The sequence below is a fragment of the Chionomys nivalis genome, chromosome 22, assembly GCF_950005125.1.
Source record: "Chionomys nivalis chromosome 22, mChiNiv1.1, whole genome shotgun sequence".
Taxonomy (NCBI): Eukaryota; Metazoa; Chordata; class Mammalia; order Rodentia; family Cricetidae; genus Chionomys; species Chionomys nivalis.
In genome coordinates this window covers 15,895,054-15,921,173 of record NC_080107.1, presented here as the reverse complement: position 1 = coordinate 15,921,173, position 26,120 = coordinate 15,895,054, and the positions used below count along the sequence as shown (strand labels likewise).

Sequence of the window (26,120 nt, the reverse complement as noted above, 5' to 3'; positions counted from 1 at the left end):
CAGCCTCCCTTCCAAGAGTCATAGTCTGAAAATTAAGCTGTATTTTAGTCTTATAAATTCTATACAATATATGAATTTTATACCCTTATTATGACCTGACCCATAACAAAGAAATTAACTAAAGAACCCTTGTTACTTTGCCTTCATTACTGACTTATGTTTACAAAGAATGACTCTCTCTTATTAAGTGAAATGTTTAACATTATATTACATAAGTTTTTTGGACTATTTTTATTTTTGTAATTTTTTTATAATGAGAAAATCTATACAAATCAGCATATTTCTAGATCTGAAAACCTCGCCATTTTACGTAACAGGCTTAGATCATCATTCTAAACTAACAGTGACTATCAGAACTTCACTTAAGGAGTGTTCACAAATGTCTTTTCCTGGGTTTGGAGCCAGACCTGACATGAACAATATCACACTGTCACTCAGAGAAGGAAATTGAAGCAATCCTGAAAGGTATATTTGGTCGTCCGAATAAAAACAGCCGCCACAGGCTCATAGGGAGGGGCACGATTAGAAGCTTTGGCCTTGCTGGAGTAGTGTGGCTTTGTTGGAGGAAGTGTCACTTGGGGGTGGGTTTTGAGATTTCAGATGCTGAAGCCAGGGCTGGTGTCTCACTTTCTTCCTGCTACCTGCAGATCCAGATCCAGAACTTCCAGCTACCTCTCCAGCACCATGTCTGCCTGCATGCTGCCCTGTTTTCTGCCATGATGAAAACAGACTAAACCCTGAAACTGTAAGCCAGCCCCAAGAAAATGTTTTCCTTATTAATAGTTGCCATCATGGTGTCTCTTCACAGCAACAGAAACTCTAAGACAGCTTATCTGCCTTTGTCCCCTATTCCATCCTGCAGGGCATGGGGCAATACTTTTCAGAACATCATCTTAGTATTTACAGAAGGGCTCTGCTCTGTGTGGTGCTGATGCTGAGGCAGGCTCGCTGCTTTGTCTTATGGTGGTTTACAGTGATAATGAAGCTGTCATCTAAAGTAAGTCTGCACGAATCCATGGCATTTTATTCTCAGGGTCCTCGAAAGTGGGCAGTGGGACCTCAGTAAGAGAATTTTGGTAGCCTATCTATCACTGTGACCTGCAAGCCAAACCCAATAAGAAAAACTTTTGATATTCTCTGAGAGGCACATAATTGTGAGTTTTCGGGGGTCTAGGGCATAGTTCGGTGGATGAGAAAGAGGTCAGTGATGACAGTTAGAAACAGTTATTGCTAACTGTGACTGTTCCTTCCTTAGCAGTACTGTGTATGGGAAGGGAAGGTCTGATCAAACACTAGTGACAGGGACAAGATTTGAGAGAGACAGGAAAAGAAAAAGGAAAAAACAGTAAGAAATATTCCAGGAGATTATTTCAGTGTTGCTAGAGAAAAATCATTATTTGTATAACTGAATTACATGTTGTCAGTGCTGATTCCATTTAGCTCTTCAGCTGGAGAAACTCCAAGTACACCTGAGTGAGAAGGTGAACCAGCCGGGCAGCATTCATTTTCACTTAGTAACTTAGACTCAGCCACAGCTACAGCATGAAAAACCTCCAGAACACAAGGTTCTTCTGCTCTTGTGAAGAATTTCCTTTCTGTAGAATTAATTCCATGTTCCCTCAGAGACTAGCACACCAAAATGGATGGTACATTACATAAGATTACATAAAAATATCTATCTACTTTTTATTAAGCACCAGTTATTAGGTCATGTTCAGAAAATAATCAGCTACCCCAAACAGCACTTTGTCTTATCAAGAGGAGGTCGACAAAGCCGCAAAGGGAAGGCACTCACCTCAGTGGCTGCGATTTCAGTGAAGGTGTTCAGTGCCTGCTCCACACTGGACTTCTGCTTGGTGGCCATTAAGCAGCAGTTTTCCATGATGCGGAGCTGCAGGCGGCCTTGGACGGTCTGAGGCTTTAGTTCTTTCAGGAGTTTTTCTGCTGTCCGCACTGCTAACTGCACAGATTCCTGCTTCTCAGTTGAACTACTGTGGACATGAAGAATAAATCATGGCACAAATGCACTGATATTAGAACTCAGGGCACTGGCTCCTCTTTATCATTCATATAATAAAGAATTCTTGGTGAAGACCATACATTCATTCTCTTCTCATACCAAGAGATGAAGTATAAATTAATTTTAACCAAAATTAATATGTCCTCAGTGAGATACCATTAAACCCTGAATCACTCTGGAATGAAAACTAGACAATAGCTATACTTGGTAAACATGTTAATTTTAGCTAATATATAATTATAATAAACATAGAACCTTCCTAGGCTAATATAGCTGAGGTCCTGGATTCAGTTCCTAGTTCCACAAAAAAGAAGAAAAAATTCTAAGTAGAATCATAATACTGTCCAGTGCTGTTTTAACACTCTGTATACTCAAAAGGAACAAGGCAAGAGAAAAGGGAGGAAATGGTTCTATTACTATATGATTTCCTTCAACGCATGTTCAGTCAGCGCATGTTCAGTCAGCGCATTTTCAGTTAGTGCATGTTCCTTCAGGACATGTTTAGTCAGTACATGCTGAATGCATCTTTCATTTGGGGAAATTGAGACTCAGAAAGTAGAACAATTTCTCAGAGATCACAAATGGTAAAACTTTTGCTATGTTAATCAAACATAAAAAAATATTTTTTTTTTTTCACTTTGTTACCTATCAGACACTTGGAAAGGAAATTTTAGGTGATACAGAAAAGCACATTTCAGGCATGGTAACAATTGAAATGCTTTATCACACACACACACAAACACACACTAAAACCACACACACACACACACACACACAAACACACACTAAAACCACTTACCTTTTCTTACCCTTAAAGCTTTAAAGAACTATTTCTTTTAGTGTGTATGTGTGTGTGTGTGTGTGTGCACATGCATATAAGTACAGGCCAGAGACAACAGAGGTCCCATGGAGTTGAAGTTACAGGCCGTTGTGAGCCAACCAACATGGGTGCTAAGACCCAAACTCAGGTCCTCTGGAAGAGCAGAGCAGTATGTGCTCTTCACTACTGGGTCATCTCTCTGGCACAGGCCCTAGTGACTTTAATATTACTGAAAATAGCTCCTGACATCTTCTTTGCAGTTCCTATGCTCTGGCTTCCATAACTGTTGGGTTTGGTTTTCATTTTTAACCTTGAGACTGCTAGCCTTAGCAAAGCCAAAATCTAGTCTGTTTCCTGTGGTTACAGATAACAACTTGCAAAAGAATCCTTAACACAGATCTGACCTTTGAGACATCCTTCCAAGTTTTTATGTGTACTAGCAACTTCTGAGTTCCAGTTTGTACTTTGAACTCTTTAACTGAGGGTCTGTACTCGGGTACCCACAGGTCTCTCATAGTATATTTATTATCTTAAGTTTCCTAAAACAAACAGGTCATTTCTCTACTTTTAAGCTTCACTGGCCTCTCTAATCCAATCTGGAGATTTGTCCTTTCTTGTCCTAACATTCCTCCTCTCCTCCTTGCACCCTCCCCTGGCAGCTACGCACTGTAGGACTCTGGCCTTCTGCAGCACTCAATGCCAGCGTCCTCTCAGATCACATCTGTGGTGTGGGCAACTGAATGCTCTCCGATATGGTCTTGCATTAACAATGGATCACATGCCAATGAAAGGCAGCCACTGCCTGTTGCACACCCTCGATATCTTCAACTGTCCCTACACAGTTTGAGGGGATACCACCTCGTTCAGCAGTAGTCCAGGGTGAAGACTGCAGAGCTGGGGGGGGGGGGGCTAGCACTCAATTTGAGCCTTGTATCTTTCCTGCCTTAGATATGTGACTCTGAGCTTATTTCACAGTGCTGTTTCAGGAAACCAGTGTGATAATGCTTCTAAAGAACAAAGCACAGGGCTAGCATACGGTACCATGTATTACATAGGAACCCTTTTCTTTGTTTTGGTTTTCAGTGTGTGTATGGTATGCATGTGTGTATGTGTACACGATGCATATGTTCATGTGGACGCCTGAGGCTGACATCAGGAATGCCCTCCAATCACTCTCTACTATATTTATTAAGGTAGGTTGTCTCAACGGAAGCCAGAGTTTGCCCATACAGCCAATCTAGTCAGCCAGCTTCCTCTGCAGATCCTTGGCCTCTGGTCACTGAGTGACTGAATTATAAGCCAGCCACCAAGCCCACTGAACACTTATGTGGGGTCTGGGGCCTTGAACTCAAGTCTTCATACTTGTGCCGCAAATACTTTACTTACCGAGACAGCTCCCCAGGGCCAGTCATTACTATTACTACATGGACTGTGCTTATTATGGTTGTCAAATTCTGTCACTTACCTTATTTTTGACAGAGGAATTAGAGGAGTGTCTTTGTAATCCATCTATTATGATTTATGAATGAGAAGCATTTCCTGCCTAATTGTTTTACCTTTTAATATTGAGATAAACACCACGACTAGGATAACTTATAAAATATACTGTTTAATTTGGCTAACTCAGAGTGCTAAGAGTCCATGATGGCATTGCAAAGGAAAGTTGAGAAATCATATTTTGATTCACAAACACAAAGCAGAGATGGCACTGAAAATCTCCAAGTCTTTTGAAACCTCAAAATCCACCATCAGTGACACACCTTCTCCAATAAGGCCACACCTCCCAATAATTCCCAAAAAGTTCTACCAACTGGGCACCAAATACTGAAGTATATGAGCCCATGGAATTCACACTCATTCAAACTATACACTGAGATGGAAAATCATTATTTTCACCTATCTATCTATCTATCTATCTATCTATCTATCTATCTATCTATCTATCTATCATGTATCATATAACATGATATATTTATCCAATCTGCCTTTTCCTCTGCATCATGCTAGAAGGTGGTTTTCTTTTGATTTCCTGTTTATTTTCCCCAACAAATGCTTTAAAAACCTTACCAAAGGAAATATGTCAGTTGCTACTCACCCCAGATCTCCATCAAGGTTTTCAAATACTTCACCGCCAATAGTTTCGTTATCTGGATTCAAGCAGATTTCTATCATATTATAAAGTGCATTTTGGCCCCAATCACTATCTTTTCGAGCTTTATTAAAATGTCGAAGGGCATCATTTGGTTCTCCAGTATACCTAATCGTATGGTTGAAAAAAAAAAGCCAATTCAATCACTGATTACAAATTTTATACTAGATCACAATATGATTCATAAATAAATCTATTAAAACACTTCAAATTACAGATTTATTTATAAATATGAAGAAAAGCCGTTTCTACTTTCTGTACAATGAAGGGAGAAAATCATTATGATGTAGGATTTATCTGCCAATAAATTTACCAAAAATGTAATCCTTTACAGTACTGAAATCCTGGCTCCAATTTTGTTCTGGAGTTGTATTTCTCAGCCATTGAAAAAAATCTTGGAACATCTTCAAGTTTCCCACATCTTCTCAGGAGATCAATCAAACGAGACAAAGTCATAAAATTATCTAGAAACAAGCAATGTTTCAGATATAGATAACATGTTAAGACATTTGTTCTGATTGCTATGATTCTACTTTATTAATGTACAATTTACTTCAAATGAAACACCATGTAATCATCAAATGACTGCTTTATGTACTATAACTTCCTAATGAGATGTATAGCCTTGATCATCTATCAAATGATACCTGTTTTCCTGGCCTGACTACTGTGGAAGAAGGCGTAACGCAGGCATGTCTAGAAAAAGGTTGGTTTTGATGCTACTTTTCGATTTTTCTGGAGTCAAATCTCCTAGAGAAAGTCTTTATCTAGGTCATCTAAAATCTAAAATTCAGGAAGATGGGTTGACAACTGTCTTTGAGAATATTTCCTGCTTGCAGATGGAGGTGGTAACAGAAGTGCGTCCTGGTGATTAAGGTGGGCAACCACAGTTTTATTCCAGAATTTATTTAACGGGTGAAATGTTGAAGACTAGACTCAGTGGACCAAACTGCAGCCTTACCATAGTAGTTGCAGGATTTTAATCTGATTTTACCTTTTCCTAGAGGAATAATTAATTTTGTTCTCTGGTTTCCAGTGCAACTTTCTATTAAGTTCCTTTCAGCTTTCCCTTACAGTAATGTAACTAGGATTTGAGGATGATTTTGATCAAGATTCCTGAACACCAGAAGAGGAAAAAATACACAAAATTGTGTGTGAAGTAGAAAAAAAAATGACTCAACTCATGACACAGAGATGAGAAAAGTCATATTTGCATGACCAATGGTAAATTATTTATAAATAAAATTTGGCTTAATCCCAGCACTTGGGAGGCAGAGGCAGTTGGATCTCTCTGAGTTCGAGGCCAGTCTGTTCTAGAGTGAGTTCCACGACAGCCAGGGCTGCACAGAGAAACCCTGTCTCAGAAAAAATATTAGCTGACACTTAGGGTTTTGATTTTGATTCAATATTAAATAATAAATATTTTTCAGTTGTCACTGAGTCAATTGTCAATGCTTTGATTTTAACAGCTGCCTGACGGTATATTATATTAGTAGGTGATTTCTCTGGGAGTTTATTTTTAGGTTGTAGGGCTTCTCTGTTTCAATTACCATAGGGCTCATTAGGACTTTATTAAACCTCTTACACACACTCCTATGAGGACTTTCTTAGGGTGAATTCACAGGAGTAAAGCATCTACGTGAGAAAACAAACATAGCCCCAATTTTTTAAAACAAATTATCCTTGATTTTAACTTTGAAAAATAAAGATGGTATTATATGATGTATCCATACTCTTATGAGCAACTAAATGAACCTCAACCAGATGTTTGTGCACATTTTACAGCAGTGCTACTCACAACAACCAGGAAGGGGGAACTACCCATATCATTAAAGATGGCAGATAAATGTGATATAAGCACATATAAGACATTAGTTTCTGGAAAATGTAAGCAAATTCTTAACATAACAAGAGGGATGAACTCTGAAGACTAAGCTAGGTGAAATAAGCCAGACACATAGAAAATGCTGCAGGTTATTGTGTTAGCCACGTGGACTTGCTAAGAATCACAGAAATGGACAGCAAAATGGAGATTGTCAGCAGAGGAAAGAGACAGAGGAGAACTGGGGCCCAAAGTCACAGTTTGGCAAGATTACACAAGCTGGGGTGGTTAACCATGGCTTCACAACAGTGCCAGCAACCATACATACAGCCACTGAACTGTATGCTTAAAAATGGTTGGGATGGGGCTGGAGAGACGGCTCAGCAGTTATGAGCACTGGCTGTTCTTCCAGAGGTACTGAGTTCAATTCCCAGCACTCACATGGCGGCTCAAACTATCTATAGTGGGACCTGGCGCCCTCTTCTGGTACAAGTTGTACGTGCAGATACAACACTCATACATAAAGTAAATAAATCTTAAAAAAAAAAAAAAAATTGGTAAGATGGTAAATTTTATGTTGCACAATTTGTCAGAATAAAAAAATTAAGAAAAGAACTTTGGAAGATTTGCATCTATTCATTTACACACCTGAAAAACAAGCAAATTCTTGACCCTCTCCAAAACCTAATTTTGAGACTATAGATTGTGTTTATCCTGCCTTGTGGTATCATTATAAAAACCAGAAATTTAGGAAAAGAAAATCCAAAACTGGCCTTTTCTTTAGCAGTGTGAAGACAAGTAAATAAATTATCTCTACCTAAGGACTAATTTTTTCTTAAAGTGAATATTATCAACTTTCAGAGCACTGCAGAAATGAAATCAAATGAATATATGGAAGAGATTTGTAAGCTTCCAATATGATTAGCCACATTTACAAGTCTTTGTACAAAAGGATGCACAGTCCATCATAAAGCCAAAGAGGCTAAAAGTAGAATTCAACTAAGTAAGGATTAAAAGTTAGACTACCTGGCTGAACTTCTTGTGTGCTATTGCTAATATGTATGAGACATATTTTGCAAATATGTGCTTTCAACACTGGGAAGCCAGTTTCTTGAAAAATTCTCTCCTTCTAGTATTGCTGAAATGTATTCATCATTAGCTCAAGGAATAAGGACCACAGAAAGACTAAACTACATTGTGTTATCTTTTCATTAGCATTGGGATTTGAGAGAATGAAGCATTTTCATTCTTAAAAATGGCAATATCTGATGAGGTAAAAATTGTGCACATAAGAGTGGTGCTATTTGAGAGAGGGAGGGGATGCGAGTAGCAGGGAGAGGGACAGAAAGGGCTAATGGAAACGAACATGGTGGACTCAGTATATACACACAGGAAAATGCCATGTTGGGTTCACCGCACCATCACCCTTGCATTTTTACATGGGTTTTTACAGATCCGCAGTATCTTCCCATCCCCTATTTTTGTGTCTTTTTTTTTTTTTAAAACCTATTTCTTCATAATTTCAATGTAAGGACATTGTAATCCAGCAATACTAAGAGACATGAACCCAACTTTGCACAATTGCTATACACTTGTAAAAAAGAAGGGCCATGTTTATTTATAAATGTTCCGAAGCAGCCAGTCTACCAACTCAATAACTATCAGCTGTCTGCAACAAATGCTGGTGTTGAGGAACAGAAACCTAGGTGAGAGAACACCCATGAGACACAAGAGGGGTTCTCTAAAGCTTGTCAAAGAAACGCCAGTGTGTGAGGGCACTATGGTCAAGAACAGCTAAACCTACTCAAGAGGAAGCCAAGTCTGTGTTTTTAAGAGATAAGTTTGGGTAATTCCTTCACAGCAATATGAAATGGCAACAGCTTCAGGAAGAATGAAAACAACCTGCGGGAGATTAGAAGAAGGGGCAGGAAAGCCACGACGGAGGCCTACAGGAAATAAAGGTGGGTTTGGGCAAAGTGAGGAGAGAGAATATGGAGCAGCTCATATCTGAGCACTGTCGTTGCAATGTGGGTGACTGGGAATGAAATACCCTTTCAACTCCTTGCATTTTCTCATTTAGGTGAGGGGAAGGAAAGTGGTAGGAGTGCCAGAAATTTGAGGAGACAAAAGAAAACGTGAAAAGCAGTTGGAATGGTGAAGTCACTAGAGTAAAACAGGGGTACTACAAGGCAGGCCAGCCAGGCGAGGCTCACAATTACAGACACCAACAGACAGTGGCCCTTTTCCTGATGGCCATCTGAGCTACTCAGATGCACATGTGGGATTAGCAAAGTCAGATTCAAGCAACTTCTCCTTCCCTAACAGTTGATAAGCTAAAAAGGAAAACAAAACCTAAACAGACGGCGGGATGACTACGTCTGAAGGAAAATTGTGGCGTGCATTTACCTGGTTTGCGCTCTAAAAGCTGCTGCAGGTGGAACACTGCTTGCTCATAGTCCTGTTTTCTGAACATGAGGTCAGCCATCAACTGCAAAGATAAGCTGGTTCTAAAAACAGTCCACATCTTTTTATAAAGTTTATTCTTTTAAAGAAAATTTATCCCTATAAAAATATTTATGAAAAATAGATGGACAAGAATTTGCAAAAAGCTAATCAAGCATGCAAACCAGATTGCTCTGTTCACAGATTTTTATTTTGAGGGGAAAAACTCCCAAATGTTTCACATGGTGACGTAAAAATAAATTTGAGGGACAGAGAGATGGAGTTTAAGAGCATGGACTCACTGCTCTTCCAGAAATCCCAGGTTCAATTCCCAGCACCCACATGGGCAGTTCATAACCACTTCTAGCTCCAGTTCCAGGGTGACCCAATGCCTCTGAACTCTGAGGGCACTGGACTGAAGTGCACACCCCTATTATCCTTACACTATAAATGAAAATTATAAACATATATCTGTAACACCAATTCGAAGGTTATTTAACATTCCACTGTGCTACTGTAGAAACTTGCCTCACTACGATAAAGTGGCAATAAGATTAAAAAAAACTTATGTTACACATATTTCAAGGGGAAAACATGCAAGACCTGCTGAGATTTTTCCATGTGTTTTAAAGCAGGATGAGTTATATTCTACATAGTTGTAATGAGTCTCATACAATGTCACACACATGAGATTTAAAAGTTGAAACAGCTTCGATCCAGGTAGAAAAGAAGAACTGTGTAAAACAAGATAGTGATACATTGAGGTTTTGCTATCTATCTATCTATCTATCTATCTATCTATCTATCTATCTATCTATCTATCATCTATGTATGTTTGTATGTATGTATGTATGTATCTATCATCTATATATGTATGTATGTATGTATGTATGTATGTATCTATCTATCTATCTATCTATCTATCATCTATGTATGTTTGTATGTATGTATGTATCTATCATCTATATATGTATGTATGTATGTATGTATCTATCTATCTATCTATCTATCTATCTATCTATCATCTATGTATGTTTGTATGTATGTATGTATGTATCTATCATCTATGTATGTATGTATGTATGTATGTATGTATGTATCTATCTATCTATCTATCTATCTATCTATCTATCTATCTATCTATCTATCTATCGATTTACTGCTTCTGTGACTCCAGAAGTCTACGGAATCTCACATTAACCCAGAATGTCAAATTCAGGGTTTGACAGGTCTCGTGAAGGATGACCACAGAACTACACCCATCCAACATGCCCCTCAGGCTCCTAGTGGAAAGCAGAGTGCAGTCTAATTTGCTGTCACCCTGTAACTGTGTGGCTAATGAATGATCTTCGGTATTTGTCGGGAGACACGCCCATGTTAGCCATGGGTTGTTCTTCCATAAGCAAAAATGAAAAGCACCTCATATCTAGTAACAGTTCTATGGTAAATTTGGACATTCCAACTGCTTGAGCAGCGAACTCCAGACTGACCATGGTGGCCGGTTCACTATCCTGGTCCCTCTGGAGAAGCAGTGCACAGTGCCGTAGGGAGGCATCAAGGTCTTCTTGGGCCAAGTATAATTGTGCCAGTTCCAACATTATCTAGGCAACAAAATCAAGACAGTCAGAAACTGTGTAAAACAAGATAGTGATACATCGAGGTTTTGCTATCTATCTATCTATCTATCTATCTATCTATCTATCTATCTATCATCTATCTATCTATCTATCTATCTATCTATCTATCTATCTATCTATCTATCATGTATGTATGTATGTATGTATGTATGTATGTAGGTACCTATCTATCTATTTATCTGTCGATAAATAAAATGAATGAAATGTCTGGATAAAATTAAACTTCACGTGTTTGAAACTCATCACAATAAAAATGTCACGCACAACTGACCCGGTAAACGATAGGCACATTTATCTCTACTCTTCAGGAAAAGACTGAAAAGCAGGTGATAACTCACTTCAAAGACAGGGAGACAAAAGGCAATGCTGATCTTAAAGCTGGACACTGCATTTCAGTGCAGACTTCTCTGAAAGGACCACGGCAAACCTCTTTAAACCTGCTGTCTCATTGTAAAGTGAGACAGGATCAACTAACAGTGGCCACATAGGCTTCTAAGTCAGAGCTACTGTTCCTCCTCTCTTAGCCACCACTGGACAGCCTGCCTGCCTGGAATGCCTTACTGAAGACTATTCCAGCAGTGACAACACCGAGTCACTAGGGTCACCTTCAGTCCCTGCACCAGGGAACCATATACAGATGGTGAAGTGGACAGCATGCTTACCTAACTGAATCAAACTAGATTGAGATAGTCGTGATTAAAAAGGAGCTTTAAACTGAGTATGAAAACATAGATGAATATTTAAAATAAAGCAATTGCAGATTTCATTTACATTGGTTATTCCACTACAAATTTTGTGTGTCTGTGGTGGATGTGTGCAGGGAGGCCTGGAGTTCAACATCAGGTATACTTCCTGTTACTTTCTGTTGCATGTTAGAGATGGCCTTTCACCGATCACCAATTCAGAGAGGCTGAATTTCTAGCAATCCCGTGATCCTTCTGCTCTGACTCACCAGTGGGGTTGAGATGTGTGCTGCTATGCCCAGCTGTTTTACCCAGCTTTGTGGTGGGTGTAAGGTGTCAATCTGGGTCCTTATGCTTGTGTGGCAGGCACGTCACTGATTGTGCCAACTCTGCAGTCCCTCCAGGGTAAGGCATCACCAGGCTTTTTGTTTGATTTTCTACCTCTGGGGACTGAGCCCAGAGCTTGGAACATGCTAAGGAAGCAATATACTGTGGAGCTCTACCCCAGTCCCATATGCACTCCGAAAGCTTTCCAGAAACAGTATTGCTTTTCTAAAACCTGTTTTTTGCTGTTTTTTTTATTGTCAAATAATCTTTATTAATAATATTATGAGGCTTCTGCATCTAAGCAAATTAGATGACACCTGGAATAAAAGGTACTTACAAGTTTTGTAATAGCACTGACCTTACTATCTGTTTCACAATGAACCAGGGCCTCTTTATAAAACGTAATTGCCTTTTCATAGTCTCGCTGAGCAGCGGAGTGTTTTGCAATCTCTGCACAAATTTCAGCTGCAAAGTGCTTCTGGGAGGGAACGGCATCTGGCTGCTCCATCTGAACGCGCTTCAGTATCCGGGTCTGCAGTTCACGAGCCTAGAAAACAGTAAGCATTGAAAAAGGAGGAAGAATCAGGAAAGGGAAAGAAGTGATTTTCGACAGGTCATATAAGAATATAATTTTACAGTGTGATATAAATATAAATATGAGCATTGATGGTCTGTGAGCCTTATGGAGATCTCAAACATGCAGTGACTAGCAAATTAGCCAGCAGGCGGTATTTGCCCAACCAAAGTACTGCAATATTGAGTATTTTTCTATGTTATACGGATGAACACAGAAAAAAAAATCACAAAAGGAAGCAGTGACAAAACAATTAGAAAGATCACTAGATCCTATCAGTAAATAACTATAAATGCTAATGTTTACTATATTAATGAAATAAAATAATAAATTGAAATAATAAATTGATTATAAGTAACAAGCACATTGCATGTTGACAGCTTATGAACTAATTAAATATTTTTGTAAAGAAAAAGCCATACCATAACCCAATCGGGCTATTGAACTTAGCTTTTCTACTCTTGGGAATCAATGATTTATTCAGAAGGAATGGAAACAAAACACAGCAACTAGATACCCATTGTAAAGAATTATCTGTTACAAGATATAAAAACTAACAAAGAAATCATAGCAACAGAATGAAAAGCCCTTGAAGTTGCCTAAATGTCATCACCTGTCAGTGTATAGAAACATATGCTAAGCACATGCATCTTAGCACGAGGGGTCTTCACCTGTGTAAGAATAGCAAGCAGATTGCTAGATTGGAAAGACTTTTTTTATCCATACTTTTGTCTTGGAGAACATTAATAAGCAGGAGAGAATGCCTATTGTTTAGTGCTTAACAAGCATACTCGAACCCTGATTTATTGACATTTTTTCAAAAATATAAGGATTGATTAATATCTGAAAGTTACCTTAATATACCACATTAACAGACACAAAACAGGGCATGCAACCATCTTGATAGAATAATGACTTTCACTTTCCTATTAAAAATTGTTAGTAAACAAGAAAGTGGGAAAATGACTGAAAATCATTTAACTACTTTAGAAAATAACCAAAGAAATGCAAAACTTCTACTTTGAAAATCACCAAGTACAGGAAAAATGAAAGACATTTAGTACTGAACTCACACTCGAGTTGTGCCACTTTCCCGGGTTGTTGAGCTTGTAGCAGAAATAAAATGGTGAAGCATCCTTGTCGTTACAATTGCAGGGTCTTATGTGGACCATTTTTTAGGCACTGAATCTTTATTTATTTCTTTGACACATGCTCTGGAACTATCGGGTCAACGGGGAGTATTTTCAGCTCATCTCCCACCCTCGGCCCACAGTCACACACACCGTACCTGCTGTAATGCGGCAATTGCGTCGCTGGGTCTTTCCATTTTAGAGTAGACTTTTGCTAGAAGGACTTGGGACCGCCCATCTTCCATGAGAGCTGACAGTTCACTGACTAGGAGTGGAATATAAAGGGGATGATATCATCTTTAATACCTGTCCATATTTCTCTGCATTAAAGAAACTGTTCTTAAAAAAGATTTTCACAATAAATAACTTAAAATTTTATATAGTTAAAGTACAGCAAAACCTTAAATTAGGATAGTAATTGGCTGGAAGACAGTGTAGAGAACCAAACAGTAATTGGCATTTGTTTTTAGACACTTATTAGCAGGTAATCTCATCAGTCACAATAAGAACGCAACTTTCATTTTTCAGTCCAAAAAATGTCTGTTGAAACCATTAAAATAGAATAGTCTCTGCATGTGATTATGAAGGAAACTGCTTTTTTAATTCTTAATAAGTCACCATCGTTAAGAGCCCAAAGGGTAATGCTAACAGGTTTGGTTTCTAATCTAGGCTCATCTCTATTACCCTGTAGAATAATATTACCTACTAGCATGCAAAATAAAACTTCAAATAAGTTCAATAAATAATCCAAACAAGGAGGCACGCCACGCCACTAAATAAGAAAAAAGTAAGCTTATTGCACCATTTATGGAGTGTACAATACAGGCTACAATCTGCTACAAATTTTCATACACATCCTGCACCTTTAGGTCAAGCACTCTTTGTCTCTCCTCCCCTCCACCTGAGCTCTGTCACATGGCTTCTTTCTCTCACATGCAGCTGTTTCTCAAACACCGTCTCTGCTTCCCCATTTCTAAGATCACATTCACAAGGTGATGGGCTTCTTAAAATTTTTCTTTTAAATGTCAATGCTAGGGATCCAAAGCCAGGTCTTCAAGGAAGCACGTTAGCAATGGAGCTATCTCTGCAACCTCTCAAGACGCTTGAACTCTTTAAAAAAATTAATAATTTTATAAGGTCAAGATTATAAAAGTGTTGATGTGCTTAAATACCAGTAATTGTAATTTGTATATACAATTTTGGGAAATTCAGTTCTAATATAACATAATGAACTACTTTTTATTAAATTTATTATTAGATTTAAAACACACCCATTTGGCAGAGTTGAGTTCTGAAAGAATAAAAATACATGTTAATTAATATTACCAATCACATGTAAAAATATCAAGAAAATCAATATATAATTATGTATTAGAAAAATAAATGGACTAGGTTTTTCAAGCAAACTTTTTTCCAATAAGAATGACTTTCATACCAGGTTCATGAGCTAGAGAATGCTGGAGAACTTTCTCTGCTTTCTCATACAACTTCAGCCTTAGTAGAAGCTCAGCCAGGTCATAGCAAAGGCAATTCTGCTGCCCACTCTTCAGAGCTGCTTCGTAATAGGTGATGGCCTAAAGAAAGTAAGTCCATTTCAGTCAGGTCTTAAAAAATCAAGGAAATTTCCTACATCCCAGGCATAAGGCATACTGATAATCAGAAGTAACATATAAAGAATTTTAGGAATATATCTATGCTGTCAGAGAAGTAAGTTGCTTTTCTTAGAGAATCACAGATCATGTAGTAACCAGCATTTTCTTACAATAAAGGAATAATGAACAAAAGCTGGTAAAATATGTTTAGAGATTATTCTAGAGGTCAGTAAGCCTTCCTAAATGCATTTGCATTTCCTAGTTGGATTTATAGTTGGTGTATATACACTTAACAATACAAGAATACACCAAAGAAAGCACTTTATCCCTATTAGAAACAAAAAGACAACCTCCTTGAAACATACAGCTTGACCAAACTGGCACAGCCAAAAGGAAAATGATTATGCTACATTCTATGATAAAGGAAATGTGACATTAGTGACTTTATGACCATTATTTGGTTGCAAAGATTGAAAAGAAGCTTAAAGAAATGCTTGGGTCAAAACAAATCTTCATAAAATACAACACTGAAGAAAGAAAGTCTCTGGGAAAATCTGACATGACACCAATACCAGTTTGCACACACGAATGTAGAGCTTAATATCAGCAAAGATGCAGAAAATGAAGACTTCTCCACAGCAGGCTGGGATCAACTTGGTCCAGCAGATGTTCTGGCACTGTGAAGCAATTACCTTGGAGTAATTGTGAGTTTTGACAAGTGCTTTCCCAATTTTTCTTGCCAGTGTTCCATCTTTCGGGTTCTGATTTAATGCTTGCTCATAGGCCACTATGGCTTCTTCGGGCTAATATTGTCAGACACAAACGACAGACATTAACAAACAACTTAATTGGACCCATTAAAGAGCAACATTTCCATAAGTAAGCCCCTTCCGACCTGGAATACTTTTGTTTTAACCCAGTATATAGTACAGGACATAAAAGTAAATAATTCTAGATGGAAGACAGCAAGTAGGCCAGATATTCATCACTGCAGGCATACCCACAGTGACCACACTCTTTGACTATAGCAACTCTGCATTTCCTGGCAGTCATCAGAACTGTCAGAAGCTCTCTCTCCACCTTTCTGTTTAGAGGAAACTTCAGACGCTCTTCTAGCAACATCTCTACTGCAGGTAAAAAGATCGCTGAGCTAAGTCCCTATGTGGAAAACATTGTGGAAGCTAACCTTTTATTGCAATCACAAGAACTCAAATATTAAACATGATGAAAAAGCCAAATTCCCTTTAATAGAAAGTTACACTAATTATAATTTTTTTTAAATAAATTTGAGTTAAGTAGAATTATAAATTTTACCTCTTGAATGTTCATGTAGGCATCACCAAGGAGCAGAAAGGACCGGGGGCTTGGTATTCTTTCAGCAATTTCTCTGGAAATTAGACCAACCCTACTTAGCATATTGAATACTGGTAACATTTACAAACCTGTTAGCTATAATGTTGGCTCATGTGCCTCAAGTGTACAGCAGCCTTCAGAATATTGCCAGCATTGCTATCTTGTTAAAAACCACACACTCTGCATGCATACATTTCCTGCTACATCAAATGTACTTTTCATTGGCTCTTTCCATTTTCTGACATGCATGGAGGAAAGTAAAGGTAGACAGTGAACAGACAGGCTCCCATTGTCTAGAGGGATTTCTTAACAGGAGGAACACATTGTGTTGTCCTTCTATACAACCTGAGCTCTCATCTTCAAGGTAAAAATTATTAAGACGAATTACCTCAAAAATACCAACGATCTGCTGTTTACTTAATTGCAGCAATTAGATTGCTGCTATCTTCCGGCTTCACCCTACCCCCAAGTGCTCCAATGACAAGTGTGCACCTGGCTTGCTGCGCAGTTTTATGCATATCTTATCTAACTATTATCTGCTAGATAAAGTTAACTACTATTTCATCTTTATAGATGATGCTAAGGGTGAATGTCCATTGAGGCAGGACCAAGGCCTTCCTCTGTAGCTAGTCTGAGCAAGGTATCCCTCCATAGGGAATGGGCTCCAAAGAGCTAGTCAAACAAACAAACAAACAAACAAACAAACAAACAAACAAAAAACCAAACAGAACATGTCCCTAGCTAATCTATCAGATTTTCCTGAAACCAAACATGCTTTTCATTATCACAGCACAGCACGGCCAAAAGAAACGAAACCTTTTGGTCTCTGTTTTGTTTGTGGAGATAAGAGTCTGGCTACACAACCTCACTGACCTGAAACTCTTACATAGTGCAGGCTGCTCTCAAACTCACAACAATCCTCCTGCCTCAGACTGCTGAGTGTTACAAGCCATCACACTGGGCTCTCATAGGAATAGTACAGAAACATGAATCTGGCCCTTGAACTCCTCACCAAGAGAAGCTGCGGGTTTCTCTGAATACTTCTTACCAAGCATTTGAGTAATGTCTGGTGAGATCACAGGATATTCTGATAAGCAAAGACTGACTCGGTCTGCTTACTCAGTCACACTCAGTATGTCTGTGTGGCTACTGTTTTGTTTGTGACAAAGAACAGAAACATGTATGTAGGTCCATCCCAGTAACTCTAAGGGCCTCGGTGCAACAAAGCTATTAAAGGTACTGTCCACTAGAGTTTGTCCATACTCACTTACAATTTCCCAATAGATACGCCAAGTATTAGAGATGCCTGTCTGCTCCCTGGACTGGTGCTATAACATGTTGCTATTATAGAGTGTATCTAACTCTTGTCTTTTCTTTCTCCAAACAAAGGAGTCAGAGATAGAAGGACCATTTGATGAGAGGATTTAAGAAATTACAAGGCCATATAGAGAAGCAACCATAGTTCTGTTTTAGAATAAAGGTCTTGGTGAGAGGGGTCATGAAGAAGGGGACCACCTCCAAGAAAAGACCTATAAAGAATCTGTGACATAAAAAAGATAGAGTGTAAATGAGAGGGTTCATTTTAGGAGGGGAAGGTTCCCTGTAACTACTTACCTGTAACAGGTGATATATAACATTTTCTCTTTCCTATGCTTCAGGTAAATATCTGCCATTTTCTCTTTGGCCTCTGTAAAATAAGGCTGGTCCGTTGTGACATTCCGAAGCATGCTTAATGCACGCTCTGTATCTCCTTGAGCCAGAGCCAGGTCTGCATTAGCAATAGTGACACGCAATTCTTCACATGTTCCAGAAAACTCATGGATGGCATCTTGCAAAACCTTGGCTGCCTCGTGCTGTAAAGAAAAAAATGAAAGACTCCTTCAAAACAAATTACCCCAGAGAGGAAGCTCATCTACCTAAACACAATGACTAAGAGATGTCAGTACATTCATGGTATTTACAAAAATAAACTGATAGATTTTTACATAAAGTCTGTAAGTGTAAGGAGACGAAAACCAGTAGAGGTTATAAATATTAGTCAAGTGATTATTTTCTTACAACCAGGATGACAGCAGTTGCTATACAGAGTCGCTACTATTCCAGAAAAGAATCATAAATTGTATGACTTTATTTCATGGTGGTCAACAAGGCAGACACACTGGACAAGTCATCCAGGCAAATTACATTTAACTTCCAGGCACTTGCAGAATGCACATGCTTTACTGAAAACTAAGGAAAAAGTCTGTTGCTAAATATATACCTATATATATTATGTGTATATTATATACATACATGTAGAAAGTTTTTCAAATAGAATTACAAATCTATGTATTACATATTACACAGGAGATTAGGGAAGTAGTACACACATACAAACACACACACACACAAAACTCCAATCTGAGCTAACTTACCTGTTCTCCATTTAAGCGGTGAACCTCCACCAACTCAAGAAAGATTGATAATCGGTGGCTCGCATCAACCTCAGTTCTGTGCTTTGACTTCGAGGAGGCTCTGCTTTTCCTCATTCCTGGCAGGTTCATTGCCATGTGCAGAGTTTTAATTGCTTCTGCTACCTCTCCCATTTTCTTCTGTGACTGTGCTTTGATTAAATGATATAACGGGTAGTCTCTCACCTGAGGAAAAAATTAGCAGTAATTCTCTGGAGTGTACACACTGGAAAAGCAAAATTAACAACCTACCAAGTATGATACAGGATGATACCTACCAAGTATGATACAGCTCATTTGTGATCATATCTATTTCTGACATTTTACTTATTCACTTCCTCATCATAATTTTAAATTAAAATTTTATTAGAAAGGAATTACAAATTAAAAAAGAGAAAAAAAAACCTCACATACTGAAATTAACCAGACCCAAATATTGTACATTTTGACCAACCATGTAGAAGCCTAATCATGCTAACTCTAACGTCCAGGGAATCTGAGACTCTAGCATCCTCCTGATGTCTAAGAGGTTGAACAACTGATTTTTTTTTTTTTTTTTTGGATTTTCGAGACAGGGTTTCTCCGTAGCTTTTGATTCCTGTCCTGGAACTAGCTCTTGTAGACCAGGCTGGACTCGAACTCACAGAGATCCGTCTGCCCCTGCCACCCGAGTGCTGGGATTAAAGGCGTGCGCCACCACCGCCCAGCCTGATTTTTTTTTTTTTTTACAGGCTAACAATTACATCCTAAAATTTGAATTTTCAGTAAAGGGGCATCTTTATTTGAGGCTCCTCTAGTAGTGATAGGTCTCTTAGACTTCTGGAAAAAAAAATATACATTTCTATTATTTTTACTTTTAATACTAAGTTTTACTTTTAATAGTATGTTAAAAGTTACATTTAATACAAAGGTGCTTTCCTTAAACACTGGCCTTTCCTTTTTATACTACCCCTAAACACAAAGTAAAGAATCTTCCACTTGCATTGCAGCTGTAACCGATACACAGAGAGCACAGAAGGGGCTAACAGAGTAGATGAAGAGAAGTCAAAGGAGACAGCTTTCAGAGTGGTGGGATGGAAGCCACCAAAGAACGAATGAGCCTTAGTCCTCCAGTGGCGAGAGGCTGTGCACCTGGGGAACTGAATGGACCTTACTCCTCATCCAGAGACTGATATACACGGCATGGGCACAGCACTGGGTGCTCCTCCATTGAGATATCTATTGTCCCAAGGAAAAGCAGGACTAGCTCTGGACTCTTACTTAGAATCTGAATTCTCCAGCTCTTCTAATGGTTTTCCCACGATAATGGAGTGAACCACCAGTTTGATGCTTCTTCTAGGAGTCTTAAATAGTGCTGAAAGCATTCAGGAAAAATTAACTGAAATTTCATGGATAGTAAGAAGTGTCTTTATAGCTGCAAACCACATAATATTCATTTTGAAAATTAATATGTATTATCTGATAATGAGATTATGAGAAAGCAACTTGAAGAGGTAGTGGTGGTTCCCGCCTATACTCCTAGGACTGAGGACGCTGAGGCAGGAGGACTGCTGTAAGTTTGTGGACAGCCTGGTCTACAAAGTGAATTCCAGGCCAGTCTGACCTATAAAGAAAGATACCACCTCTAAAAAAAGCAGAAAAAGAACGAAAAAAAGAAAAGAAAGAAAAGCAAAGTTCAAGAAAAAATGGGCAGCAACATTTACTAACCTTATCCATAAAAGTACTTGCACAATTCTCCATGGTTCAAAATTATTGTATATATAGTAATTGCTATATTTCTCATTGTAACAAGTACTCAATAAATTATACAAAAAAAAAAAAAAACTCCTGAGGCTTAGAGATAGATACAAAGTCTAGAAGTTGATTCTTAATCATTAATTACCAAATTTATACAAATTTATTTTATTGCTTTGGTGTGTGTGTGTGTGTGCTGTGATAGGTTTTCCATATTGCTCAGGCTGGCCTGGAGCTCCTGGTCTCCAACCTCTTAAGTAGCGAGGATTACGGGTTCCCACCGCCTAGATAGTCTGACATTGTGGTGGGTGTGTTGGGGCAATTCACACTGTTTTTAATCTTTATCAAGGACACCTGAACTTTTTCTCCCATTTCTTGTAATTTCAAAATTCTATTAAAATATTTATTGGCGAAATATTTTAGATTCACATGTAAATCAATTGAACGTGTTACACATTCATTAAAAAGTTCAGGGAGCATGGTATGTCTTAACCATTTTAATCTGGAATACTTACGTTAAAATTATAGCTCAGACAAAGTTCCAGGGCCTGAGAACACAGTTTGACTTTTTCTTGAGACAAATACACCTGTGCCATCAAGAGGTGGGCCTCTGCGTGAGACGGGCTGCGCTCCAGGCAATGCTGCAGGTTGTTGTACGCGGCTTCGGTGTCACCTAATGGGGGAAAACAGTGCCCGTGAGGGTGTGGAGTTCAGAGTAGAAACCCAGACAGGACCCAGGTTATAAGCAACTATGGTTCTGCTATTTAAACCCTCTGTTCTTGAAGTCATGCCCCCATCCTGAAGTCGCCTGAAAGACAGGCCTATATGTCAGGCCAACAGCAGGTCACAGCAAGCCAGGGAAAACATAAAGGATGACAGTTGGTCCCCATTATTACTGGCAGGACTAGGAATCTGCCTTCATTTTCCTTCTAAAACGTTGTTCTTGATTGCATTAAAAGGGGTTTGAGACTGTCGTCATTTCTATGACAACTGTTTCCCAGAGACTTGAGCATTTAAGCCCTTGGTGGCACTGTTTGCGGAGGTTTAGAAATGAAGGCCTTGCTGGGGGAAATGCATCACTGAGGGGACAGGAGCTGAGTTTTTAACCTCACTCCACTTCTGGCTCACATTCTGAGCTTCATGTTCGCGTGTGAAGACTGATCCCAGCCTCTCACTCCAGCCACGGCACCTGCATTTGCTGTCATACTTCCCCACCATAATGGATCGGATCCTTCTGGACCCCTAAGGCCACGTAAACCATTTCTTTTATAAACTGCCTTGCTCTTGCTGTTTTATCATAGCAATAGAAAAGTGACTAGGACAAAGACACATACATTAATAATAAACCTAGAATTCTGGGGTATCACTTACACTAACATAGAAGACACATTCTAAATCTGGGCTACATGACTGTGTGTAAAATAGGGAAAAGGCCAATGACACATTCTGTAGCATACAGACATTCCTGAAATTTTAAAGCATGAGACATAGATTAAAATGCCTTTAAACACCAACTGAAATATCAAATATTTTGGAAAACATCTGCTACGTATCTGGAAGAGCATTGGTTAAGATTAATGTGTAAGAATCGTAAAGTTAATCTCCGGCTGGAAGACGGAAATGTCAGGCTCTGCACAGCATCTTCAGCATTCACTCTGGGTGCTGCAGCTGCCGTGGGGTGCAGTCCATACAGACTCATTTGTGCCGTTCGCAAATACTGGCTTTAAGTAGATATAACAAGGCCCACTTCCCATTCAGCCTTCTAAGAATGGGGGGAAAAGGGTTCTAAATTATTTTCTGTTTAAAAGTACTTCACCTTTACCTACCTACCTTTATCTACAGAAAAGACAGGCGAATTCGGTTTCCTAGTTCACAAAAACTCAGCCTACAGAACCCTCACAGTACCCACTGTCCCCTCAGAGGCAGAAAATTAATGGACAGATTATTGAGAGACAGCGCAATGATTTATTAAACATATTGTCAAGGTCTGGCAACCAACCATCAGCAAAACCAATAACTTTGGGATCTTTGTTACTGTAATGCCTAATACCTAGAACTACGAGGGCAAAAGGGGATAAGAACGCTAAGCCTGATAAATTTAGGTGTGTCAGTGGTGTTAGACTCAAAACAGAGTGGTTCTATCAATCTGTAGTCCCAACCCAAATATATTGTTACAATAATAGAGGTAAGGGGTTGAGAAAGGCCTTCATGTGTAGTGCCAATGATATGAACCACTGCTCTCTCTAGTGGGTCCTTGAACGTGGTTTAGCTCTTAACAGCTGCTACTGCAAGAGATTCTAAGAAACTGAAGCTTCATAAATAAGTGTCTGCATTGAGTTTCCAGTATGCCCTTGGTCCACTAAAGCATACACATGCTACACTTTAATGTTTCTATTTATTCCCCCAATATATTTTAAATATTTGGATGGCCTCTCTTACTTGCTGTTAGGTTTTCAAGTGAAAACTGTTTAAGAAGAAGATTAACAATAATTAACAATAATTAATTGGAGTCATTTGTACGAACACGGGGATGAAATGATCTAAGATAACGGGTTTGGCATTTTTGTTTCAGTTTCAGATGAAACACACATATTCACAGACACAATACGCACTGCACGGGACTGTGCTCCATCTGTCACTGCCAAAACCATGACCACACTCCTCAGTTACTTTAAGAGCTAAGGTATATATCACCTGACAAATACTTCACTTTGGCCATCAAGAAGACAGCTTGCGGAAGACCTGGGACACTCCTTATAATCGTCTCCAAGACTGAAGAACAATGTCTGAGAACTGGAGAAAGAGGTTGCCCGGGACCTGCAGGCTAAACAAAGCAAATCAGAGCAGTTTCCTGAGTTCCTAACTGCAGTTAGCCAGGATCAGACATACATTCATTTCAGTGTGACTAGAAAGTGGTATTTTTTAATAAAATTTCTCTTACTTTTTTCACACTACCTTCGCTATATAATTGGACAAATATTAAATTATCTTCCTAGTTCATCTATGAATAGACTGTGGAAATAGTGAGTCGTGCAGTTAGAAATTAGGGATTGTTATGTAATTAATATTTTGATAACACATGAAAGCAGGTATCAGTTCAAAAGTTTTCAAAGAAACATATGTTGAGAAAAAAGAAGAGACATTTCTTGGTTAAATACCCTGCATTGCTTTACTGATGCTGCTCCCTTGACCTGAAAGATGCTGTCCTCATCCTCTTCACCTGATATACCGTCGGCTGCATCCTTCAGGTCAGTGACTGTGCTCCTTTACAGAAGATCCCTCTGGATGAGGGCCACATGGCTAACAGTAAGGTGCCACACTTCCTGTCCTATGCTGAGGCACAGAGAATGTTCTCAAGAAGATACTCGAACTAAGACTACTGCCTAACCTCTTCAAATCCCCACAGCACACACTCTATAGTGCTTTCCACCCAGTGCTGCTGCTTTTATGGGACTTTAATGAATCTTCAAGTTCAGAATTTTATGCTTCTTTGAATTGAAACTAAGCTAATTCTTTAAAACTGTTGTGATGGTTGATAGTGACTGTTCCACTCTAAGTGTGGCTGAGTCCATCCTATGAACCGGACTCCTGGATCAAATACAAAGGAAAAAGGAGTTGAGCACCGCATTCATCTCTCTGCCTCCTGACTGGATGCAACGTAAACAGTCACCTCACATTCCTGCTGCCATCCCTTCTCCATTGTGTTGGACTATACCCACAAACTGTGAGCCAAAATAAGCCCACCTTCCCTTCCTCCCTCTCCCCCTCCTTTACTCCTTCCTACCTTCTCTCCTCTTTCCTTCCCTCCTCTTTCCTTCCCTCCCTTCTCTCCTCTTTCCTTCCCTCCCTTCTCTCCTTCCTTCCCTCCCTTCTCTCCTTCCTTCCTTCCCTCCTTAAGTTGCTTTTACTGGGTGTTTTTGTTATAGCAATAATACAAGTCATTGACACAGATTCTTCTCACCAGAGAAATAGTTAAAGTAAAAATGATGCTAAGTATCAAGCCACCGGAGGTGGTGGCGCACGCCTTTAATCCCAGCACTCAGGAGGCAGAGGCAGGCAAATCTCTGTGAGTTTAAGGCCAGTCTGGTCTACATAGTGAGTTCTTCGGCAGTCAGGGCTAAAAAGTAATCGTGTTTTGAAAAAAAAAAGTCACCTTGCCACCTGCTAAGAAATACTGAGAACAACTCTCATTTTTTCTTATATTTTGTTGTTTGTTATATTTTGAGACCGGGTCTCACTATGCAACCCAGGCTGACCTCACCCTCACAAAATTCTGTCACCTCTGCTACTTAAAAGCTAGAATTATAGGTGTGGGTAACTTCATCCAAATAAAACAGCCATCACTTTTACTAGGGTTTCCTATACAGTCAAATATTAAAAACAGAAGACTAGAGACAATTTTTGAGATTATACTTGTTAGGTTAGAAAGAAAAAGAAAACTGAATGTGAAAGAGGCCAATGAGTGAGGAACAGGTAGATATGTGGCCAGTGTTACCTTTCTGGAATGTTCCCATGTAAACTGACCAAGTTACAACATGCAGATAAATATTGCATTATGAGAAAAACAGGATGTGTAATTGGATTAGAGATCTAGCTACCAAGGAATATATTATTTTGTGAACTAACTATGATTTGGTTTATTCTTAGCACAATTATCAAAGAAATCCTCTGAAGTCCTCACAGACAGAAGCCTTGTCTGTACTTGTCTCCCCTGTGATAGTCTCACCCGTGATTTCTCCCCTCCCACTCCCAGTCCAGTCACACTCATCCCCTGGTGTTCCCATGGGTATCTTCATCAGCTGTTCCCTTTGTTGAAACCAGCTGCTTCCACAAGTCACCTTCAATTCTTTTCCTAAGGCTACTCCGACCCTTTCACATAAATTGTCATCATCTCTCCCTGTTCCGCTGTTTCCTTGAAGCACACTCTACTCTACCCAGTCTTCTTAAGGTGTATCTCCACCCTTTCAAAATATGGCTGCTGGGGCCAGAGTTATTTTTCTCCCAGCACATTTCCCCAGCTCCACACAGTGTGCCGCATGTGTCATAAAACCTCTGCAGAAAGAAGCATAGCTGAATGAACATTGAAATAGTCACTCAACCTCTAAGCAACTCGGATGGATGCTCACAGAGGAGACTGATCTCAATCAGCCTGAGTTAATCATCAAGAAAGATTCTGGGAGAGCACAGTCTTAAGAGGATCTAAAGGCCTGGCAAAAGACACGATAATAAACAGTCTGCGGAGCTCCCCAAGGGAAGACCATCTTTCTTATTTTCGTTGTTCACATATCATCTAAGGCTGTAAATAGGGAGATGCTAATACCTTTGGTTTTGGCAGTGTGTATTGGGTAGAGTTATCTGAAAAGCTCTGTTGAAATACGCGCTGAGCA

At 39.1% G+C, this 26,120-nt stretch overlaps 1 protein-coding gene across 2 annotated transcripts in view; it reads right to left on the bottom strand.

The window, feature by feature from the left end:
• The window catches only part of Ttc21b (tetratricopeptide repeat domain 21B), a 59,580-nt gene that overhangs the window by 12,221 nt on the left and 21,239 nt on the right, over positions 1-26,120 (bottom strand). The window contains exons 12-25 of one of the 2 annotated variants that reach the window (XM_057755321.1): positions 23,428-23,557; positions 21,249-21,406; positions 18,964-19,185; positions 18,164-18,402; positions 16,511-16,583; positions 15,889-15,999; positions 15,040-15,178; positions 13,763-13,869; positions 12,259-12,447; positions 10,744-10,854; positions 9,218-9,299; positions 5,303-5,453; positions 4,936-5,097; positions 1,796-1,991 (exon numbers count right to left, since the gene is read on the bottom strand). In XM_057755321.1, coding sequence (XP_057611304.1) covers positions 1,796-1,991; positions 4,936-5,097; positions 5,303-5,453; positions 9,218-9,299; positions 10,744-10,854; positions 12,259-12,447; positions 13,763-13,869; positions 15,040-15,178; positions 15,889-15,999; positions 16,511-16,583; positions 18,164-18,402; positions 18,964-19,185; positions 21,249-21,406; positions 23,428-23,557 — 2,070 coding nt within the window. The remainder of the gene's footprint in view (positions 1-1,795; positions 1,992-4,935; positions 5,098-5,302; positions 5,454-9,217; positions 9,300-10,743; positions 10,855-12,258; positions 12,448-13,762; positions 13,870-15,039; positions 15,179-15,888; positions 16,000-16,510; positions 16,584-18,163; positions 18,403-18,963; positions 19,186-21,248; positions 21,407-23,427; positions 23,558-26,120) is intronic. The other variant, XM_057755322.1, reaches the window with a different exon arrangement.